Below are 24,911 nucleotides of genomic sequence, written 5' to 3' on the forward strand. Positions count from 1 at the left end.
GAGTGTAGATTGAGATGATATAATTTATAATAATGGAATTATCAGATGGAGAGGAAATTCTTTCAATACAAATTGATTAAATATTAAAACAAAACAAAATCAAACTTTGAAAATGGAATTTTTAGGTTTTATAAAAACCATGAAATGTTTTCCTGCTGATGGACTAAAATGCTGTTTAGTCAAAAAAGACGGGAATTTTTCCCAAGGAAGAAATCTTCTCTAACTTTATTTGTAAATAAATACAAATAAAACTTGCTATGTAGTTTTAATGACCAATCCATTGGGCCAAGTAATTATCCCTGTAAGTCCTCCCCTTGTTGCACATCCTCTGTCCTGCCATTTTACTGCTACAGTAAGCATGTTCAGAACTGAGCAGATCTCACTCTAAATGCTGCACAATGAGCTTAGAGGGAGAGAAAATTACAGGACTACACATTACTCTCTCTTGTAGTTTTTCTGAGTAGCTTAAAAACATTTGGTGTTTTTTTTACTGATCTCCTAAGACATTTCTATTGCAGAAATATCTCAGCATGAATATATTAGCAGATCTATAATTCTTATGACAAATTCAGAAAAATAGACACATAGTCTTGCTCTCTTCTCAGAAAACTTAACTTTTAAAGGCCTTAAATAGTTTGAAGTAGACTTTAATTTTTTTTCTGGTATCTAACAGACTGATCCAAAAATTTTGAAACTCCAAAGGGCAACTTTTCCTGGATAACGACTGGTAAACTACTTCCTATTTTCACTTATAGTCCTGTCTGTCTGTATAATTCCTGGCAGAACATGGAACCTATATCCTACTTCTCATGTGCTTGAACTTAGAAAGATGCCTATCTTGCCACGGGGCAGGAAATGGGATTTATTAATGGTGGTTTTAAGGAGTTTAGTAAGTGCAGTAGAGGATGAAAAGAGAAAAGCCACTAGAGTTTTTTTCTTATGTCAGCTTTTTTTGGTTATAAAGATCAAGGAGAAAGAAATGTTATTACAGCACTAGCAAAATACAGCTAATCTGATGGACAGAGCACCAAGTGCAAAGTGGGAAATCTAGTTTCACTTTAAAGTTTGCCCTCTGGTGTAACTTTGTCCAAGTAATTTCCTTTTGCTAGGCCCTGCACTTTGGTTTGTAAAATCACTGCAATGGACCTTTCCTTCCTTTGGAGAAGAAAAGGTCATTATGCTTAAAAAAGAGGTCCACTTCCACAAAGCTCAGCTACTGTTTTCGTGAGTACATGTACAGATACACTTTCTTTTCCTCCAAGACCTCTTATTAGCATGTTTTCTAATGTGAAGCAATTCTTTTATCCCCCATTAATAAATTAATAAATGTACAATTCATTCTTATCTGGAATTTATGCAGAAACAGACACAATTATATGGTTTTCGGTCCCGTAATATCTGTCCTGCAAATTCTATAAGAACATCTGCTGTGGTATCGAAATCCCCAAACATCTGTATAATCACTAAGAGTGACAAGTTGCCTTACTGATGTAACATCTATGAGGTAGCTCGTTGGTCCCGTTATGATGGCAGGTTCACTCCAGCTGACATTAATGCTGTGAGGAGATGTAGCTAAAACAGTCACATTTTCTGGAGGACCATCTGGAGCTGAAAAGAAAAATGTGTATGTGAATCATGACCAATGAAATGCACAAAAAAATAACCCGGTATAATTTTAATGGCCAGTAGAGATTTGAAAATAAAACTTTGTTACACAGTTAAGGTTACATGCTGCTTGAATAACAGTAACTTTTCTTTTTTTTCGTATGTAAGTCATACCACGTGATTTAGAAATACATCTTTCATTGGAACCACTACAATTTTTCTAGAGTATGGACTGCCTATGACTTCATCTTAAATTAAAATTATAGAGTTTTTTATTTAGAAGTTCTTTATCAGTATTTCACATGACTCAAGCAAAATATATACAAATATTTATACAAATAGACAAGCATAATATATTTGTTTATGTTAAATGAATCATTCAAAGAACAAGAAATTGTGAAAAGACATCCTACTCTGCATGCTAGAAGAAATTTTCTGCAGTATTGGAAAGTACTAGTAGAGATAAATTTCTACATTTCCTTTCAATTTGTTCTTAACATGTTGAGAAACTACAGAAAACCCAAACAAAAGAAGTGGTAAGAAATGAAAGAGGACATGAAAGTTCATATTAAGAAAAGAGATTTCCCTAAAATTTCCATTTGTTGAGGTGATATGTGAATTAACCTAGTTATTTCTTAGTATTGAATAAGAATTTAATGAAATCATAATAATAACTCAGCAATTCTCAGTAAATAGTATTATTTTTCCATAATGACCATTTAAATTTCAGGAAAATAAAATCTGGAATAGAAGGGCAACGGATTTGTAAATAATCACAGAACTTGGCTCCAGGGTGCCTTGTTTTTGGATCTACTACAAAAAAAAAAGACAACTGTGGTAAGTATCACTGAACAGCCTGTTAAAAACAACAACATATTTGTACATATTTCCAGAATCTGACTTCATGGTGCCTTCTTTTCAATATACCACAAAAATATACATATCGGTCAACAGTATATTATAAAAAATTACTAAAGCAATCATATCTATGCTAATCAGAAGATGCAGTCTCTTTTCTCAAACAAGATTAACACATGAATATGTAGTTTGCCATCATTAATTGTTAGGTAAGACGGCTAAATGAGGAAAAAAATGGGAGGGTATACAAGGCTACTTAGTTCTTCAGAAAGGACACAGGGCAGGAAAAAAAAAAGAACATGGAAAGAAGTATGTAGCTGTTGCCGATATGTGTGAAATATTAATGAGGAAAATAATAAAATTTTGCACTGTGGAGGCAAAAATTCGGCACCATCATTGCAGAATAAAACAGAAATATTTGGGTTAGGTAAGGTGCTATGATGAGTTTAGGGTGTTGGATACAGGAATTAAATTTTTGTGCTAGGATTAGCAGGAATATACGAGACTTTATAGGCAAGATCAAATTCAACCATTGGAAACAGTCCCCAAAAATATTGAATAGCATGGAACAACTGGATGAAGAGTGTAACTGAAAGAACTGTGAGTGCACATGAGGAGTGGTAAAAGAGGAGAGCGCTCAGAGAAGGCTGGTTGTCAACTGGGGAGCTACAACAGATAAAACAAAATAAAAGGACAAGCAAGTTCCCTGAAAATTAGAATAAGCACAAATTTTATTTTAAAGGTAATGCATGTCAGGCTTGTTACCAGTGTCTTTCAGGGTAAACAATGCTTCCAGTAACTAAGGAAATTATATTTATTTGCTTTATTGCAAAATTAAATTTCTGAAAAACATTATAAAATTATACATATATAGCTTCTTGAGCCTTAGTTTTCAAACCAATCAAGTTTCTAAAGAAAAATTTCCATTGTTTTTTTAACAGAACTAGTGGACTCTGCAGTAATGCAGTAGATGGTATGAAACAATTTTAAAGCATAATCTAATCTACAAATTATCCAGTCTGCAGTTACTTATATGGTTAATTTCCATACGTAGTTTGTACTTGATGTATTTGTAGATATTTGCAAGAAAATTCTAATTGAGTATGCTATTTTTTAGTTACTTATGTAAGTGTGTCTAAGCATTAATATCTGGTTTCTTTTCATTATGAAAAGTAAAATATCAGACATTAACCAAATCATACTGAAATGTAGGAATATTTTCTGAAATAACAAGTATAATTGAGGAGAAAACCACAAAATTAAAGGTATCTGACATGTCTCATGCCTTACAAAAAACATCTTTTTTAAAACTGTGTTTGATTCAGTGGATAACTGCCGCATTCTGATTTAGGTTTGTTTGTGAAATGAATCTGGTCAATATGAAGCCATGATATCACTGGCCCCTTTCTCTTATAAATCACAGCAATTTACTCTGGAGAAATGACCTAGTCTTATTCTCTCATTCCCCCATAATCCAATCACTTCCTCTCATAAGCACTTTTCTCCTGGTTTTCACAATAATGCATTTTCTGTAACTAATAACCATCATTTCCTGATTATCATGCTTCTATCCTTGCACAGGAATGTGGGTCTTATGGAGGTCAGGGTCATCTTTCCCATCCATCTGTGTCCTGATGCTAAGGCAGCAGTTCAGTGTGTTAGTTTGAAGATAAGTCTGGATAGCCCATCATTTAACATAATCCTCAAAAATAAGACTGAATACTCCATTTTTTTAACAGAAATTCATGCTTGCCAATTTGGTTAGGATCAGCTCTTTTTTTTCCTTTCACAGCAAAAATTAAGCATGTGCTTCAGTTATTTAATTTTTAATTATCTATGTTATTTTTATATTATTTTAAGAAGTTATAAATCTTGTATTAGTCCATAATTACATGCAAATATTTACTTTTGAGGAAATATAACAAAGAAAAACAAGTTCTCCCAGGCAAAGTTTTCCAGAAGAAAGAACACATAACAAGACATGAAATCTCATTACTTTTCATCACACAGAAACATTTCTTTAATAGTACCAAGCAACTGGGTATCAGCAGGGATTGGGAAAGAAGGTGCTGAAAAGAGCAGCATAACCCTCAGCCCCATGCTTGTACATCCTAGCCTTCACGGGACATTCAAACATCTGGGATTTTCCTTTGTAGCTCAGTATATCCTGGCATTAGGGGACTTGGCAGTTTACCAAAAAGCATTGCATTGTGTAACTGTATGAGATCCAAAATGAGGTCAGTGGTCTCACTGTCATTCATTTTTCATCTAACACTGACCCTCCACGATTATTTTTCTCTCAGAAAACCTAAGTTCAGCCAATCTTATTCTCCTCATAAATGTAATAGGGAAACTAGGGGTAAGTGCAGGTGAGAAGGAGCAAAGTTTCCATAGCTAAGGAAAACATTTCTTGCCTTTTCCCTTACTGTGACACAACACTGTGATCTGTGCTGGTAACTGTATAAATCTAAGTTATGATGAAAATATTTAATCTTGTAGAACAGATTTGCCTCTTGGGTAATCAATCAGTTAAGCAATAATGGTGCCATCACACGACTTTATGAGACAGTAAGACAATTCCTGTGAGGATAAGCTGCAAGACAGAAGGTTGAACAGTTTATCTGTGTGATGTGAGACTGGGCTGTACTAACAATCCATAATATTTTCACAGAGTAACTCTATAGCCACTCTTACTGCAGAACACTGCCATTATATTTCTTTTTTAAACTTGCAAATGAGTTAAAGAATCTTGATAATAATTCCTATAGCCTTACATTTGTCTTCATAATGAACAACTGAAACAAAGCTAAGAAGTTCACCTTATTTACTGGGTAGTCAGAATCATTAGGTATTTCTGCTTTAGCACAACCAAAAATCCTCAGAACTTTAAAAAATATTTAGGAATTCTTTTTTTGTAATTTTTGCTGCTGAAGTTTCTTCTCTTTATATTCTGGGAAATGAGTCTGAGAGTTTTCACCTTAAATACTCCTCCTGAATATGATAATAAATAACCTCCTGAATATAATACTTTAATATTTTCTTTAGGCTTGAGAGAAACACAAATTTCTAAGAACCCAAGAAAAAAATCCTTTAACCATTATTTCATATCAAAGGTAACTTTACCTTTGGTACAAGCAATGTCTTACAGAGGCAATTCTTGAAAATCAAGTGAAACAGTGCCCGACTTCTGCCCTCAAATGTGCAAACACAACTCCCATTGATTTTATGGGCTAAGTACTCAGGGTATTTTACATAGCAGCTAAGCACTCTTAAGCCCTAACAGACCATGTATGTTGGCTGTGTATCAGCAGGCTAATCCAGAGGATGCTTGGCCCTGTCCATGAGGGAAAGGAGAGGGAGATCAACACCTGTTTTCTGCATACAATTTGCAAGGCTGCCCAGAGTGTCAGATCTGCTTGGTGCATTCTGAATTTCTTTTTTCTGATACAGGCTGTGGCTTTTGCAAAAGAAAGAGCAGAACCGAGGGGGTTTTTAACAGTAATTGTAAAAACTAGGCTTTGAAAAGTATGAAATACCTAGAAACCTGCCCTTGCTAAAGATCAGCCACTGCTCATGGATGCTCCTAGCACTGCTGATGCATGATGGAACTGCCAGCTGGTGACCCAGATGTGTCATGTCACCTTCCTCTTTTTTTTCCTCCTCAGCTGATTGCCATTACCCCAGGAAAAAGACCAGTGCCCAGACATGACATTTGGAATAATGCCCATGCTTTCTTGATTCCACAGTGGTGTGTTTTTTAGGCAGCTTATCTCCTGATGTGTCACCAGTTTACTCACAGGAAATTCATTGCTGCCTCCTTTCATCACTGCAGGTACAGGTCAGCAGCCCCAGACACTTGGGCTGGAAGAACTGGTGGAACTTCTATAACTTTGACCTCACCACTTTGAAACTATCTAATAGAACACACAGAGGACCTGCTGCTGAGAATGACACTGAATTGGCATGGAAAGGGCTTGTGCAGTCTCTTGAGATATTTATGCTTTTACTGTGTTCTCAGTGGGACTGGATGAGAAAATAGCTCTCTCTTAAAACAAATCATCACTGTCCAAAAAGGAAATAATAAAAAGCATCCTAACTTCCTACAATTTTATGTGTTTTCGTTATCTGCTTCTCCATCCAGTTTAAATCCTTAACTATTTTAAAGTCAGCAACAATTTTTTGAAAAGTATTTGCATACATCTGCAGCTGCCTTCTATCAATTTAATAGTAAGAAATCTCCCCAGAGCTGCTGGCTCAAGAGTTGCAGAACTGCTGTTATCTATTTTCTGCTCCATCTGGGTTTGTTTTTTTTCTTCCCCTTAATTTAAAATGTTGCATTGATTTACAGGCAGAACTTCTCCATAAGAGTCACTGGACAAAGAAAGAAAGTGCACATGAGTATGATTCTGCAGCTGATTCCAGCACTTCTCAGTCCAAAGGACTACTTCTGAGCTTTATAAAATATCAGGCTGTTATGTTGTTTACTATCACAGTGTCCAAAGCCTCTTGTGTTCACATCACATGATTATAAAAAGTTGAGTGGGACAAGGTAAATATCTGGATCATTAAGTAGTCCTTGGTACACAGCTTTTTCAGCACTCGGTAGCTCTATTATTATTATTAATTTGCCAGGGGAAATGACTAAAAGAGCTGTGATTAAGTCAGGCAACTCATAGTTATTATCAATTGTTCTACAGAGGCTATAGGCCAGACCTCAGATATTCTCTATCCTAGGATGCCTGCAAACTGGTAGGGAAGCTCATATATCCCCATGACAACTGCCTAAATAATTTATGTTTCATGTCCCCTTCTCTCAAATATTTAGTGGTGAATTATTTATGACAACTACCTCTTCTCTTAGGAACTTAAATCCTCAGCTGAGGCATGAGAGTTCTAATATGTATCATGGCAACCAGTGCATGTTACACGGCAACTCCGATTAGTAAACTCTGTAGGTGCTTATGGTTTTGGAACGAAATTTTGATTCCTCTGAAGCAATTGCTTGGATTCCATTGCCAAAGGCACGCAAAATAATTTCAGGAAAATTTTGCAATGTTAATGAAAAGACATTTAGTCAAAGAATTAAAAAATTTACTTTGCTCATTAGCACTCCCCACAGGTGAAATTGTATTGAAAAATACAATCACATCAACTCACACTAGCAAAAATTCAGACTTACCAAGTCTACACGTGTAGTACAGCTGAGGATTGAAACTGTTCTTGGGTAAGAAGTAAATATAAAAGACTATACAAAATACGTTGAAATATCAATCAGTATTAAGTATGTACACCCACAACATGAATTTCTATCATACAAATATATTAAAATACATATCAGAGGTCAAGAGTTGCTATAAATCCCTGTTGACTTCACCAGTATTGTAGGTCTATGAAGAAATAACTTCTACCAAGAGCTCTTGCTTATTTAGATGTTATAGCATTATGAGACATGGCAGACATGCTTACTTACAGCCAGGAAGGGTTTGAGTTGAAATCCAAGGTGAAGAACTGCCATAACCAACATTCGTACTGGCAGCAACGGCAAATCTGTACCATCTGTATTTTTTCAGTCCATACACTGTGTTTTCTATCCAGTCATCCATGGCATTTTCATATAAATACTGATGCATCTCATATTCAATACATTCCATAGCTTCCCAGTTACTGCAGAGGGTGGATTGTAGCTGTGTGGTAATCTTGTAGTTTTGAAAGTAGCCAAGGATAGATTTTGGTGATCTCCAAAGCAATGTCACACTTGTTGATTGCACATTGGAAAAAACAATATCCCTAGGAGCACTAGGAACTGCAGATTGAAACATATGTAAGATACCTTAATTTGAATGAAAGTGATTCCAACTGTACTACTTTTATCCACTGTTGAAAAAAATTGTTTAAAAAGCATATCTAAAGACCAAGATTCAACTTCATATGGTTAATAAGTAATATTTCCAATGGCATAAATCACACTGTACATATTCAGGTGGCATGTATTTACTATAGGTTTTTAAATAAAAAAAAAAATATTTCAGGCAAGGCATGTAGCTTTGAGAGGTGTGACATTTCTATTGATACTTTTGGGGCTATGTCTCAACTAATGGACACAAAGTTATGTGTCTATATCATCTTTTACTATGGGTTCTAAGTGGGATTCTTCACCTCTCATTTAGAAATACTCATGTGTCTCCCTCTCTCTTCCTAATATATTAAATTCTCACACAGCACATCGAGGTAAGTTTCATAGGTCTCCTGTTTCGCCTTCTGAATGCAGAGTATTAATACATGCAATATGTTTGTTGAGCATTGTAGAAGCTCTTTACAAAAACATTAAGTGAAAAGATAAAAAATAAACTTCCTACAAACTTTGCTTCCATTTATTTATATGCAGGTTATATTCATTTCCATGAGACAGAAGCAGTGCATATATGTAAATACATATACATGTACACACATTTATCCTGTGTATATTGAGTCAGCAGTGTACTCCCAGATTTCACAGATTAGTTGCAACATATGGTTTTGTGCTATATCAAATAGTCATAGAGAAAGCTAATATTATCTTTAAGACTCTGTAAGATAATACTAATACTGCCTATGGCAAAAACTGCAGAAAAATCAGCTCAGAAATCATTGTGCGCACACAGCTTTAAAAAGTGCTTTAGAGTCTTTGGGGGAAGAGGTATCACTGGTAAAAGAAAAACATATGATACATCCTCAAACTGAAACTGAAGAAGTCCCAAGGCTTACATAAAGACGAAAAAGAACCCAGACCAATGTCTGGGACCTTCCCAGACCAGACTGGGGAAGAAAGAGAAAACACTCTTTTTTCTTTTCTTTCAGCCTTTTGGGAATATCTGATCTTTGCTTTTGTCTGCAACAATTTGTTTATTAAAATCATCACAATATAATAAGCTGAAACTTCTCAACTGAATATGGATGCTTAAAGAGAAATGTAAATTCTGAATCAGACAAAGCTGTCTTTATGAAAAGACTGAGAAATTAAAATCCTTTCAAATGAGCCCAAAGCAGGTGGAGCCTGCAGGAGAAGTAGGCAGAGAACCACCGACCTTCCCCTGTTCTTTCACTGAGCTCTCACGCACAAGTACACAACACCACACCTTGCAACAGCCCCATACGTTCCCATCTTGCTACACACTAAGCAGACACAGAACAAGAGTAGACCATATAAAAAACTTTTTCTAAAGACAACTTACATCAAAATTAAAGTTGTTTTTCTCTGTTGTTATTAGCATGAAGATAACTACAGAAAGTAGTCAAAAACCTCAAAACATGCAGTACCATTCTCAATTGCTCAGATTTGAAGACGTAATACTTTGTTTATCCACTTTCAAAAAAAAAGTACTGCAATATTTTAATAGAAACTCTATAAACTGTATTAGTTATTACTGTAAATTACAAGAAATTTACAAGTCCTGGTTTGACTACCAGTTTATGGAAAGTAAAGGCAGAGAAATGCCACATGGTTAGTAGAAAATACCTGTATTTTTCCTCTGTAAATCTTTTACTCTTTTGTAATATAAGTTGTTAATATCTGCTAAGATACTTCCAAAATATGAATTCTTACACACTCAAATATGATAATGATAAAACATGGGCTAGAACAGAAAACTATTTGGCTATATTCCAATACAGAAGCTAGGGTTTGCCATAAAGCAGCTGGTTAGTTGCTGGGTGTTAGTAGGAAGGTGGAAATATATACATATGTGTAAAAAAGGCAGGTTAAAAAGGTTGGTCACAGGTATAGGAAGAGCAGTGCCCATGGTCTAGACACCATGTTGGCCTTTCCTTTTTAGGAGAGTACCTTGTTCCCTTATTTTCAACACAGATGATGACATAAAAAGTAACTGAGAATTAGCAATTTTGCAGTAAAGAAGGAAAAGACACTTGGCTTTCTTAGAACTAGAAATTATATCAGGCAAAATGATGGTGGCTCTGATTTTCTGGCTCTCCCACAGACTAACAAAATGCTAATAAATCCAGCCTCCAGGAGCTTTCCTTGTATTTGGAGAGGCAAACTCACCTAAAGTAAGGGAAGAATGGAGGGTGGAGAAATGATGTTTCTCTTTCTGTCTGTTCTTTTTCCCACTGACTACTCAGTATCCATATACATTATATGTTACTGTATCCATATACATTATATTCACAAGGTTGAAGGTAACACTTGTGATTATCCCAGTAAGTAACACAACTTGAAAACCACAATCTTTAAAGATAAACTTGCAGGTATACTGATAGCAGACAATCAGACAAGCATTTCCTCTTTCACACAAAAGCTTCAATTACTACTTTTTGTTGTCATTTTTCCAGTTTATGAAGACCCATTTAAGCAAAATATTTTGAACCTAAAAGGCAAGGGTCAATCAGCAGAATTCACAGTAAAATTTTCTCTGTCATTGCCTGGACAGACCTTTAAAATGGAATCAGAGCCTTAAACATTAGTCAGTTTAAATCAAGCTAATTTTGTCTCCCTCCTTACATAGACAAATCGGACATAAATGCAATCTCTCATTAGAACAAATGAAAGGATGTGACCTGAAACTGGAGCAAAGCAAAGAGTTTTGATCCTAGGGCCACAGTGAAGAGCAGTGACACCCAGTGGCACAGGATCTCTTGAACTTGGTGATAGTGTTCAGAGACAATTTCAAGACAGCTATGCTATTGGATTACAGATACAAAGAGGATTACAATTACTCTAGCATGGAGAATCAGATTTCCATTCCTCAAGAATGACTAAAATTCCCCCAACATTTTCTGTCCACAGATGGTACTGATTTGAACAAACCATTCCATGCTTCCTAGAATAATCATGAGTTTGTCTAAATTTTCTAAACATGACTTAACTATGATGATCACTGTTCACACTAAAAATTATGGAAGCCAGAAACTGCATATTTTTCAATTATTATTTCAGGTTATATTGGAACTGTATAAAGACTTATTACTGTTTCTTATATACTGACAATTTGGTATGTACCTAATGGGAATTGTATTATTAATCCAAATTTCCAGAAAGGAGCACTGAAAGAAAGGCATGGTGATTGTGGTATTGTAAGACATTAATTGCTGAGGACTGTGCTCTGATTAGTTAGTGAGAATTCTTTCCCTAATCCCAAATTTGAATTCCCCAAGAATTACACATAGGATCCCCTAAGTCTCATCGCATATCTCACAGTCTTTCCCTATTGTATTATGTTTGCAATAATTCAGCTATCTCCAGGAGTGGGAAGATTTTCTAAGTCTGAAACATTTGGTGCAATATACTCCACCTCATTTTCCATTTAATAGCTTCTAATTCAGTTTCTGAAAGCCAGCCAGGGAGCTGGCAGAGAGGCTAACCATGAAATGCTGGTGGATTCAGTTTGTGGACTGGAAGAGGAACGAAGTATTTTCAGGTTCATCTACCATTCTTCATATGTTCGTATGATGCCTAAATTTCAATGAAAAATAACTGAAATCAGATCCACATGGGATTTTAAGCTCCGGGAGTGGAAGTTAAACACCTAAATAAAAGTTTGTTTGGTAGATCTTGGCCCTATGCTTGTCTGGCTACAATGATAATCAGCCCTTCCAAAGCTGATGGACTGCTCAGAGATAAAGTTTTTATTTGATAACATAAATAAGAAGAAAATCTTGGTAGAAAAAGCACTAGCACAGTGAAAAGACTCATATCAAGTTGAAATTGGCCATTAGAACTGGTTCAAACTAACGAAAACACTTTGTAGAATAAAACCTTATTCACAATGCAAAAATAACCTAAGGGCAGCAAAGGACACACACAAAAATCTACTGAGAAAAGAGAGGCTTTGGCTTTCTGTGGAGACTTTTGTGGAAAGCACCAACTACAGCTGCACGGGCCGCTAACAGAAGAGGTAATATGATATGGCATAGTTCCTAACGAAGTTAATAAAAAAAAAGCTGCCTACAGAACAGCTGCTTGTAGCTGGAGTTTGGATTAAAAGAACTGCAGCAGCCTAGAAGTCTGTTGGGTGGTATTAAGAGCATCAATAGGAGGAAAGTGAAGAACAAAGTAGAACCGACAGCAGTGGGCACATACCAATAAAAGTCTTCAGAAAATAAAAATAACTGAAAAGAAAATAAATATTCTGTATTGATTATCTCTATTACATTTACATTTTGAAAGCTTAATTACACAAATTAGTTCCATGGGTTAAGTTGATAACCCTGATCACACTAAATACTAATTGAGTATAGAATGCTAACTTCAGGAGGATTCATCATGATATAAAGTCATGCTCAGTATGAATAAGTATCATGAATAGGACACAAATTATTTTGCTAACATAAAAATGTAAAAAACTGTAGACTATTTTTCGCATGACTTGAGACTGACATTATCAGACATGCTTTAAAGGAAATTGCACAGTTGAGAGCACGTCTCAAGAAGAGCTTCTACAGACCATGTTTCTCAGTCCTTAGCACATTAGAAAACGTAGTCTCCAAATGTGGGATCTAAGCACTGAAAAATCAAATAATGCAAATTTGGAGAGAAATGCACTTCTTTAAGCTAAAAAGAGAAGTACTGAAAAGCTGCCTGCACTCAAGTCTTAAAAGTTCAGCTTTCCATTAAACTAAAACACTCTCTTTTTCAGTAAACATTGTATTTGACATTGTGTCCATTTCAGCTTTGTACATATATGTCTCCATTGTTTCTTATATATTAATGCAGAGTTGACCTAGTCCCTACAAAAAAGACAAAAATTCCATTATCCTATACTGTATTAATAATATATTTTTATCAACCTTCTTATAAAAATAACACCAGTACAATTTTATTGGCAGTAACCAAGTGATACTGCACTTTTCTAGTGAAGATTTGACATCAACCTCAAAACCATTAATTTAAATTTGGACCAAACAGCTAATCAGAAAGAGTAAAGAAATCAATATTACATAAAGAAAATTACATCTGGGAAAAAGAAATTAGTTATATTGGAAAAATTCTTTTTCCTAATTGACTCTGCAATTTTTGGATGATTTTAATACAATTTTAAAATGTGAACTTGCAGCAGGGGTTGAACATGTGAAACACACAGCCCTTTTCTGCCAAAGTGACAGGGGACACTAAAGCACTGCCATTTCCACAACAGTGACTCTGCAGCAGGTTGACTCCTGAGGATAGCCAGGGCAACACATCTGCACTGCGCATCTTACTCACAGTCTTAAGAACCTCTTGAGGACATGGGTTTAAATATTCTTCCAGTGCATCACAGTCATCTGTCATTTTCTTCACTACTTAATGAGGAAAATCATGTAACTCCAGCTCAGAGTTGTCATGAACTGCCAGATCCTGAGAAAAGGATTTATGGTGAAGGAAATAGCATTTCCTTGGGTATGAAGATGGCTTTAAACTCTTGCTTTGTTTTGGTCTTGATTTTTAAAAGCCCGCATTTTCCAGTAGGAACCTCCATATGGAGATACAAATCCAGAACCTTTAGAGTGTTCCTTGTGCAGAGAGTAAAGACATTTTGTGCACATGTAACAAAAGATGATGCTAATTTGCCGACACACGTCCACACCAAAAGACCTGAGAAATTTTCCCATCACCAATTCCTTTAGGCACTACTGTTCTTTATACACAAGGCACACTTCTGTGTATAACTACAAGTTATTAATGGCCTGGAAAATGAAGCCCAGATTAAATGAAAAAATGCTTCTTGGACAAATTTCTAACCATATTTATTTTAAATGAAAGATATGAATGAATCTCTGTTTGGCAGAAAACAAATGGTAACGACTGTCACCAGAGTACAGAGGGGGCCTCAACCTCTTCTAAGGCTGTGTTCAGATATAATATCAGGTATGACTAGAAGTAAGGGGGAGAAGTGGGGGGATTGCTCTGTGTATCTCAATAGTGCAATCAATATGATTAATATTGTAAAAAAACAATGAAAAGTCTACAGAGAAAAATCTAAATGAAAAAATTTAAAGCAGAAGCCGTTTTCTCTTTATTATTCATGCTTTGGATATCCCCAAGTGGTTTTTTAATTGTTTTAATTTTAATTTATTGTAAACTAAATGACTGTTATGCTTGTCCCAGATTTGTAAGTTAGCTGAACATTCACAGCTTCAGTGTGCCTTTTGGAAAAGTTTCCTGCTATTTTATGGTTCTCTCTTGCTTATAAAAATTCACTCAACCTTAATGAAATTTAATTTTAGTATGTGCATTATCTTGAAAGTAATCCAAAGATGTCTATTCAGTCATAAAATCCTGACTCATTTATGCATGTGTATGTATACTATATTATCTTTCATATCCCTTATAATGTATTTAATCACAAACTAATACTACCACTACAAAGCTGACAGCTTTTATAACATACTGCAGCCTGGTAGAGGTGGTTTACTATGACAATGGAGCTAGATTAGACACAAAACGCTACTAATCTCCTCATAAATTTAAGCTTCATGATCTATGTTTAATTGTACCCAGATATGAAAAAAATTTACCTGAAAAAAGGCAAAAAATCTTGACAAGAATTTAAAGGTCAAATGCTATGCAGTGAGACACTGAGCCAAATTCGATTTCACTTTATGTCAGAAATAAATGCATTGTCAGTGACTCAGTGCTGGCTACATATTCTGTGACTAATCTTAGACCACCATAAATAAGAAGCTGACAACAGCTATAAAACTGTTTCCATTCCCATCCATGAATCTCCAATTCCTAGTATTCAGTCACTACAAAACAAGTCATGCAAACACACAGCTAAGGAAATGTCCTAATAATAACTAGTTTGTTGTAAATATGATTAAGCAATGACACAGCAAGAAAGGGTCAGTGCAGAGTTTGTGGCAAAAAGTACATGTGTTGTAGAGTAAAAGCTTCATGTAAGAAAACTCCCAGTGATAAGACACATAAAACAAATGTTGTTACAAAATAAAGACTGGCTTGGGTTTTTTCCCCTCCTAGCACAGCTCTTTATAACATGGACCATAAGATACTTCAAGTCGCTCCCTAAAGCCCAGGCTTAATCCACAGCTTTCTCAGTCTTTCCTCAAGGACTAATTAATAGCTAATTCCAAATTTCTCAGAAATCCCAACAATTAACTTTCTCAGGTGTCCAGCTCCTTTAACACTGCTAGAATCCTATCCACTATCCTCCAAGATGTGAAGCACCTGGGAAATCTTCCTTTCCCCTCTGTTACCAGAGGGTAACATCCCTCCTATGCAACTATCTCCAAGTCTGAACTCCATCCTCAGGTTCAGTCTTGCTCTGGCTCTGAGGGTTGTCTGCTCAGCAGCCGTGGTGTAAAACAGAGCTTGGAGTGTTCTGACTGTGTTTGAGAAATGCCCAGAAATGCAGAAGCACATGCATCTGCACCGAGCACAGCAGCTCAGCTCACTGCATTATTTCCAGCCAACACTGTAAAATGCTGTGCAAGAACATGCTCATGTCTAATACATAAACAATGCCTCAATGCCTTTGCCTTTTCAAAATTGGATTTTGAGCCCTCCTGATGAACAGAAATTTCTGAGCAAACAAGAGGACAGATAAACCAGGCATGTCTTAAATTGCCAAGGTTCTGGATAGAGGGGGACCAGCAGGGATAACAAACTGGCAGCATTTGTAGGGGAACTGTTGATGAGGAAGCCAATTTAGACAGAAAATTTTCATCAGAAATGTGTATGAATGAGCCATGTCATAGCTCAAATAACAGATGTGGCCAGGCTTTAGTGGGACTGTATCATCAGGAGGGGCAGCCATCAAAGTACAACCCTGTCTATTTTCACAATATTGGCCAAAATATGCCAGCAAGGGGCTTGTTCTCATTTGGAACTCATCCATTTGATCTGGAACCAAAGCAGCAGTAGTTCAGCTGACAACACAGGCATGGTCTAGATTCATTCAGACATGCATCTCCACAAGTCTGATTTTCAGAAGTGTGGAAATCAAAGCTCATAAGGGGAGACCAAGGCTTTGTGGACAGGAGGGATCCAGTGGAGGTGCATGCCACCCAGGAAGCTAGCAATAGGAAGTCTAAGAGTAAAGGGAAGTCTGATCTCCTCCAAGTTCCATGTTCAGCTCAAGTCTACATAGACGAGCTGCTTCCCTCCATTTGTCATTCCGAACCAAAACCTTGTTGCTGACTGAGCTTCTTTTTTATTGTTTATTATTTGACAGATCTGAGAAAATTCATTCTTTCATTTCAAGTATATATGAGAATGAGTGCTGCAACTCATCTTCTGAGTTATTCAGAAATTTAGTAATAAGGTATTACAAAAGCTAGGTTTGGTTTCTAAGCCAGTTGTGCTCCTCCATCCCACCCCTGTGTTTTCTAATTATACAGATTTTCTGAAATAGAGACCTCCTCAACTCCACTGCATAAATTGATGTCACTTAAGAGAACACAAAAAAAGAGCTAAATGCAGTAATTTCTCCTGTAACTTAGTAGAAAAGTAAAATATTATCTGGATGTTTCTAGATTAACATGTTTTTTAAAATTGCAGTAATTTCACAATTATAAGCCGCACTGAGTATAAGCCGCACTTCCAGGTGCCAGCAACTTTTCATTCTTTGTCCATATATAAGCCGCACATTACAATACAGAGTGTGATAAAAGGTATCTATTCTATCACCATCTGTTGAGGGTGGGGGCAGTGATTCTTATCTCCATGGCAGATATTCTGCTAATGGGCCATCCATTGAAACCAGGCAGGGCATTGTTCTTTATCTTTTCACAACCCATCCTTCCTCCAGAGAGTCATTTTCTGCTAATGGCCCATTGAGTCCCACTGTGGGACTGATAAAATTACTGCATCCCATTGGAAGTTGCTCCAGCCAGGGGGAAGAGCCCAACATTTCTTACCATAATAAAAACAGAGGTTTTGGGACACTAAGGGAGCCCCTTTCTCCACTGGACTCCAGAGGAAAACCGGATTTCTCCACATCACCGCAGGACCATAGAGGGAAACTGCACCTTCTGCAGGAGCACTGCTCCAACTGAATCACATCTGTCACTGCAGGAGGATGCAGCCACCATTTAATGGGACTGTTACCAACACCCTGCCTGATGGGGTGTCAGGTTGTACTCTGACTTTGTCAGTGTTTGGAGTTTATTTCTTTGTAGTACTGTATTTCTATTTTAATTTCCCTAGAAAAGAACTGTTATTCCTAATTCCTATATTTTTACCTGAAAGCCCCTTGATTTCAAAATTATAATAATTTGGAGGGAGGGGGTTTACATTCTCCATTTCAAAGAGAATTTCCTGCCTTTCTCAGCAGACACCTGTCCTCCAAACTAAAACAGCAACTTTTCCTTCTTTGTCCATATATAAGCTGCACCTGATTTTAAGCCGCACTTTGGGTTCGGACCAAAATTTTAGTCAAAATGGTGCGGCTTATAATTGTGAAATTACTGTAATTTTATATTTAACTATCACCAAAGAAGAAAAAAAATCCCAAGACAACATCCCTGACTGGAGGACTGAAACAGGCCTTTGTTTCCTGGATTTATATTTCAGCTCCTCTCCACTTTCAGTTTAGAAGATAGGTACATAGCTGTTCACTCAGAACTAACTCTGTTTTGCACAGAATATCATCTCCACGCTCAACACGTCAAGTGAAAGCACTGCCAAGATTAGGTGAGGTGTGAAGTGTGTGTCTGGAGAGAAAAAGCAGGACAGACTTTGGGTAAAAATATTTCACTTCAATGCCCGAAAACCTGTCTACATTTTTCTTTGGATTTGGCTCACAACTTTCTTTCTCATTTTAAAAAAATCCTATCCATGAAAAGTTATGATAATGTTTGCTTTTAGAAGCTAAATTCTTCTCAGTTTCCTGAATTCTGACCAGTTTTATTATCACTGAATTCATACCACTGTCAGTTAGTAAAATTTCATTCCCAAATTTTTTTTCAGACATGCAGTCTCAAATATGTTAAGTACACTAGGAACAAGACAGGTATTATAAGACAAAAAATAATAGGTGATCATAAATTAAGAAAATAACTACTCAAATTCACATAGGAAAAGGTGTTCTCGCTGTGTTTTTAAAAATGGCAATTTATTCTTATCATTAGGTGTATTGTAAAACAGGAGGAGAAGGAAGCCGTGTTTCTCTTCATTCATTATTAGCATGAAATATGAACAACAGAATTATTTAACTGCCTGCATTGAAGAAGTTTTTTCATGGCTGTTTGTTTCACAGTCATCATTTAAATTAAACAAAAAAATTAACTTGAATAATTATTTACCTTTTTCTGGAAGAGTACTGGCATTGCATGTCTGTTCTTCACCATCACCAGCAGATGTTGCAGCTTTTATTTTAATTTGATAAGTAACATTGGAAAGCAGATTTCTAAAAGTATGCAGTGTATCATAAGATGGAAAAATTGTAGAATTTCCTCCAACTGCTATGATGTAATGTGTAATTATGCCGTTGGCTGAAGCAGGAGGGTCCCACTGCACTAGGATCGATTGCCAACTTGTTGCAATACAACGAATGTTCTGTACAGCATCTGGCACTTAAAGGACACACAGGCACCAAAGATTAACAAGCATACACAATTAAAACTGTAATCACAGAACAATATCACTAGAGAGGCAGACCCAATATTCATAGCAAGGGTCAAACACTGTAGTGCCAAATTAATGCAAGAAACACCATGAAAGAACAAAAATATGACTTTGTCCTAATCAGATTTTCATTTCCAACTACTGTGAATATGACTGATACTAGTACTTGAGATAGAAGAGACCATCTGTCTGGCTTCTTCCTAATTGCATGCTTCAGTTTTATTTTCCCAACAAAACTTTTTGCTCATATTTTCCCCATGTTTTTTTAAATACAGTGTACTATAATATACACAATATACATACTCCATATACCTACTCAATATACATAGCAACAACATCGACAGCAGAAATTCCTTATTGATCTGTTTCCTTATTTATCTGACAGCCATATTTCTTTCAGGCACTATATCACACTTGTACAGAAATCACTGGGCAGGTTTCAGAGTTTCAGAGTTGTCATATCAATTCTTTTAACTTACTGTTCCCCATTTATTTGCTGGTTCCAGCAGAAGAAATTTTTTAAATGCTCATAAAAAAATCATGAAGGTAGAAAATAATACAATCATGTTGAAAATAGAGCAATTATTTATGAACAATTGATTGAAGAGAACTGAAGAAAGTATCATAAGTATGGAATATCAGGGATGAAATGAAACAACTGATGGATGGCCATGGCTGTCGAGGAGGACCACCTTTAGCTCACCTTCAGCTGCAGGGGTCCAGCCAAACTGAACCAGCTCAGTGACAGTCCAGATTTCTGATGGTGTTGCAATTCTTTGGTAAGAATAAACAGCATAACTTTTTCCCTGCTTTACTGGTTCTGGAAAGAATCTTTCACTGGAAGTGTGATCTTAGCAAACCTGTAGTCATCATATGGGATCTTTTTAATTTGGGGTCTGCTTCCTTTGCTAACAGTGTAAAGGAACCTGGGCCCCTAACCCATGCTTATCCCCTAGCACTGACAGCTCTTATAGGGCCTGGGGTTTGCTCTGACCTGGCAAAGGAGTTATAGCTTTGCTCAACAGCCAGTTTCACAAAGCCCACAGGCTTTCTTTGGTGAATGTCAAGTATTTCACTTTTAGTGGCTAGCTTCCTTCCTAAAATAAATTATAAAAAAAAAAATGCTGAAAATTTCTATTTGTCTAATATAATTTCCAGTTCATTTGCCAATCTTTTGTCCAGCTGCTTTTGATACTGCTAATGTTTCAGTTATTTTCACAGGGATCTGAATTACTGCTTTGATCTGCAAAGATGAATACCTATCTAATTTTCCTCCCTTTATCTGTGTTGCTATTAAAAGATTTATAGTAGCCATATAAGCCTCTCATTTCAGATGAGGACATTTTTAATTGTACACTTCCGAAATCAGACTTCAAACCCAGTCTACAAATAGGAATGTGAATTGGTGCTACCCAGGCAAGAGAAAATGAAATAGTGTTTAGGATATGTTTTCTTTGGAGAGAAGAGGAAGACTTTTGTTCAGCCACATAAGGTAAATAAATACAAATATATTTAAAAGTGTCAGAACTACAGCTTAGAAAAAGTCACATCAAACCTGATTCCATTGTTGTAAATCGGACAGCATTACTGAACTGGTTGCCATTCCCAAGCTTGGTAAATGCAGAGACACTAATAACATAGGGGTTGTATGGTTCTAATCCAGTAAGGTTTGCCTCATGGTTTGAACCTGAAATGTTCTTAAGGAAGAAAATATTATTAGTACACAATCTCTAGAAACATTGTGGGCTTCACCTTGAACCTACTGAAATGAGCAGATTTACAGCCATAGTTTTGCCTCTTCCACTCTGAGTAGCTTTCAGTCAAATACTGAAAACTCTTTCTAGCTTCACATCAACCCCTTCACCTTCTACATATTTACTACACCTCTGCAGTGGAGGAGGTCATCGGTTATAACTTCTACATAAACTGATGAAGAGTTTAAAAAAAAAAAAAAGAAAACAAAAAGAAAAAGCTAAAGCCCACAGTTCAATTCCTTGGATCTATTTTTCCCAGACCATGCAAGGCATAGTTGTTCAAATGTTGAGAAGACTTTAATGCAGGGAAAGAGCTGAATTTCAGCAAGAAATTCCGGGGAACATCTTGTGGCATCCAAGTTATGAGAGAATTATGGTACCTAAATACAATATTTCTGTAAAAATTTATTTTCTGCCTTGCTGCCACAAACTAAATCTAATTTCTTGCCAATAAAACACAACAAAACATGGAGAAATGTAGGGCATAGCTGACATAGTCAAGTGCTTCAGCCAGTTTCTGTATTCTAATTTAGTTTGAGACTGCCTCAGATGGACATATCTTTGTTGATTTCTATGAATCCCCAAAGAATGTGTTTCCAAAGGTGGCTGGTTGTAGAATCCACAGCTCCTCTTTCATATGTGCATCGTGGCCTCTCTAACATTATGGAAGAAACTGGGATGAGGCCAGCACTTCCTTCCACAGTGGGGAATAACTGCAGACCTCACTGCATCAATGTCTTTTCCTGCATCTTTTACAAGCATCCCAGAAGAACAGGGCTCACTGCAGTTTCTAAGACTGACATGCAATCCTGACCTCAGCTTGGTGACTTTGCAGTTCATGGGCATTTCTTGAGGCCATCCAGCAATCAGATTTAAGCCTTGATCAAATTTTGCATACCATAAAATTATAGATTCATATAATGATTTGGGTTGGAAGGAACCTTAGAGATCATCCAGTTCCAACCCCCATACTGTGAGCAGGGAGCCTTCCATAAAACCAGGTTACTCAGAGCTCCATCCAACCGATCCCTGAACATTTACATAGCATCTGCTTCAGTCACAATTTACTCAGTTATTCTTATTCTTCAATTTATTTTTTTTAATGAAGACCTCTGAATAGTTTTTACCATTTTTCAAGATGGCTAGGAATTACTGCCTTTCTGAATCCTGAAAGTCCATAGGTACTTAACAGCTAAACATAGGTAGCCATAAAGCAAGTAACTTTTGTCATTTTCTAATATCAAGCTTACATTAAAATACAAATTATGATCAATAAATCTATTTGTTAATGAAACATTAGAAGTGCAAAGCACATTAAAATCTAAAAATTTTTCCTGTTTAATTTGAAAAATTGAATTGCAGGTATGGTGGGAAGTAAACTGTATTAGCATATATGAATTTATAGGAGCTTCATAACTGTAGGAGCATAACATTTGCCATATCGTTTTTCCTAAAGCATGAAAAAAAATATTTTTAAAAATTATATGCTCTTAATTTTAAACATACCCAAAAAAATAGTTTTTCAGTGTTGTTTTGATAAACCTTAAAATTATATTTCATAATAACACCATTTGACCGGGGACTCGGATCCCATTTTAGCCACACAGAATCTGCGGTGTAGTTGATAATGGTCAAGTTCTGGGGAGGAGCTAATGGCACTGCAAAAGAGAAATGCTGTTGAGTTCCAAATCATAAATAATGCAGACAAAACAAAACCCTTTGGACATGCAGAAGAACATAGGTACTTTTGTTAACATTTGTATCTGAACTCAAGCTAACAGTACTCCATTGCTATTTCAACCTTCTTTCTTCCTCTCTGTCATGAAAAAAATTCCATTAATCCAGAATACATGTTTAGACAGCAAGAGATCTTCTTAGAGATCTAACAAATCTATTAATCACTTAAACATCCTCACTGTCAGAACTAAGACATTTAACAGAAGTCATATTACATATGTAAGTGGAATGTGAAATACTTTGCTTCCTACACCATATATGAAGGAGTACAATTCATCATATATTTACAAGATATGCAATTTATCATGCAAGGGAGAGGACGTCCATGTAAAGGAGAACCACATGAATGTGTCAGAAATATTTCCATGTTTTATCATTTTTCAGTTTCTTGGGGAGATAAAGGGAAAGGTACTGTTGGTTGCTTCAAAATCCCTGATACTTTGCAAACCATAACATATTCCAAAGGCAAAAGAAATTTCTTCATAGAGTTTTTTTTTGTAATCCTATGCAGAATGTGACCTTCTCTTGCACACTGTGGCAGGAGGAGGAGCACTCAGGAAACACTTGCCTTGCAGTGTTTCCTTCTTCTGAAAGATGTTCACTCACAGACCAACGGAAAATTAATCCTGCATATCAACTCTGATGCTCAGATCTAAGATGGATGCAGTAACACAGGGCTGATATTTTGAAGTTGTTTACAATTGAATTTGCTCACCTGATTCATCTGTGTAGAACTGAAGCACAGCAGATGGACCGGGTCCTTTTATTGTTCTGGCAGCTGCATAAATGCTGTACAATGTGAATGGCAGAAGGTCTTCCAAGATGATAAAATTATTGGTGGTAGAAAATGAGTTATTCCTTTCTGGCCCAAATAGATTTAAATCATAACGTATTATAATACCATTTGGCTTAATGGGAGGGTCCCATGAAAGCATAACTGAGGTAGTTGAGAGATTTGAAAATGTTTTGATTACAGGTGCTGATTCTGGGACTGTATGAAGAAATAAAGACAAAAACAAGGATAATCTCAGAAAAATATGAGATACCATGAAAAATTCTATTTTATGGTCTTGAAATAGAAATGTGCAGCAGATGTTTGTGTATAAAAAAACCACTTTAAGTGAAACAAGAAAAAGAAACACTTTTTTTTTTCCTTTTGAAAGTTAATTGGGGTTTTTACACATTTCCTTAGGAATTAATAAAATATCTGAATCTTACCATCTTCATCAGTTCTTATATGAAGACTTAGAGCATGTCGTTCAGAAGATCCTTTATCAGTGGCCGGTGTGATTTTCAGAATGTAATCAGTATATTTCTCCAGATCATCAAAAATTATGCTTGTGTTGTAAGTAAGGAAAGATAATATCTTACTGGTTCCCAGTTGCATTAAACTTAGAGAAACATGAAAGAAGACTAAGCCATTTGGCTGGGATGGTGGAAGCCAGCTTACATTTACAGAAGATGAGGAAATGTTTTGATAGACCAGATTTTCAACAAAACCTTCTGGGACTATGAGAGATAATAAGCAAAAAATTAAATGCATGGATTATAGTAATAAAACATCCAAACTCCAACCAGAAATAACTGTTCAAAATATAATTATTCTGAAAATGTCAGTTGTAATATTTTTTACAACTTTTAAAAATAATTTGTGTTTCAATATCAAAAGCAAAATAATTGAAGGTATATATGAATAATCATTTCTGTTGAATTTGTTTCGGAAAAGAGTCTTAATTAAAGCTTAAGACAATAATTTTATTGCTTGTGCTCTATGTCCTTCGTATTTCAAATACTCAGATCAAAATGCCTTCCTGACAAAGATAAATATTGCAGCATTGAAAACCACATTTAATAATATTTTTTAACTTTGCCATCATAAAAGTAAAATAATTTTTAGGTTAGAGAATATTTAATAAATATTTAATAAAAGCATGGATATACAATAAACACTAAAAAAGTTATTAACTTACTATCCTGATCGGTATACACATCTATTTTTTCACTGGTTTTGTTTCCATCTCCAAATGCTGTGCTTGCAGTTAACCACAAAGTATAACGGCTGTATTTTGCCAAGTCATCCAGCACTGCAAATGGAGACACACTGACGTTGCTGTCGTTACCATAACTTGTGAAATTCTAAAGAGACAAAAAGCAAGAAAATTTTACCACTTAAAATGTTTTCTATTTATTGATTTCTCTTTCTTGCTCCCCATTTAGCCATTACCACCTCCAGCAGCCATAAATCACCATAGTGCTCATAAGACAAACCTATGCTTTGCCTCCTAATTAGTACTGATTTTTTCTGAAATACTCAATTGCATTACGTCTATTGTTACTCCTTGTAAGTACTACAGAGTACATAATTGGCTTCTCCTGTTGCTTGTAATTGTTGAATGCCAATT

General features: G+C 35.9%; 1 protein-coding gene across 1 annotated transcript in view; it reads right to left on the bottom strand.

Moving 5' to 3' along the window:
- Positions 1 to 24,911, bottom strand: part of PTPRQ (protein tyrosine phosphatase receptor type Q) — a 124,999-nt gene that overhangs the window by 40,990 nt on the left and 59,098 nt on the right. The window contains exons 37-44 of the mRNA XM_042779219.1: positions 24,480 to 24,645; positions 23,728 to 24,018; positions 23,225 to 23,500; positions 22,279 to 22,430; positions 20,574 to 20,715; positions 18,697 to 18,966; positions 7,934 to 8,266; positions 1,487 to 1,608 (exon numbers count right to left, since the gene is read on the bottom strand). Of these exons, the coding sequence (XP_042635153.1) occupies positions 1,487 to 1,608; positions 7,934 to 8,266; positions 18,697 to 18,966; positions 20,574 to 20,715; positions 22,279 to 22,430; positions 23,225 to 23,500; positions 23,728 to 24,018; positions 24,480 to 24,645 (1,752 nt within the window). The remainder of the gene's footprint in view (positions 1 to 1,486; positions 1,609 to 7,933; positions 8,267 to 18,696; positions 18,967 to 20,573; positions 20,716 to 22,278; positions 22,431 to 23,224; positions 23,501 to 23,727; positions 24,019 to 24,479; positions 24,646 to 24,911) is intronic.

Source organism: Catharus ustulatus, chromosome 4 (genome assembly GCF_009819885.2).
Source record: "Catharus ustulatus isolate bCatUst1 chromosome 4, bCatUst1.pri.v2, whole genome shotgun sequence".
In the NCBI taxonomy this organism is placed as follows: Eukaryota; Metazoa; Chordata; class Aves; order Passeriformes; family Turdidae; genus Catharus; species Catharus ustulatus.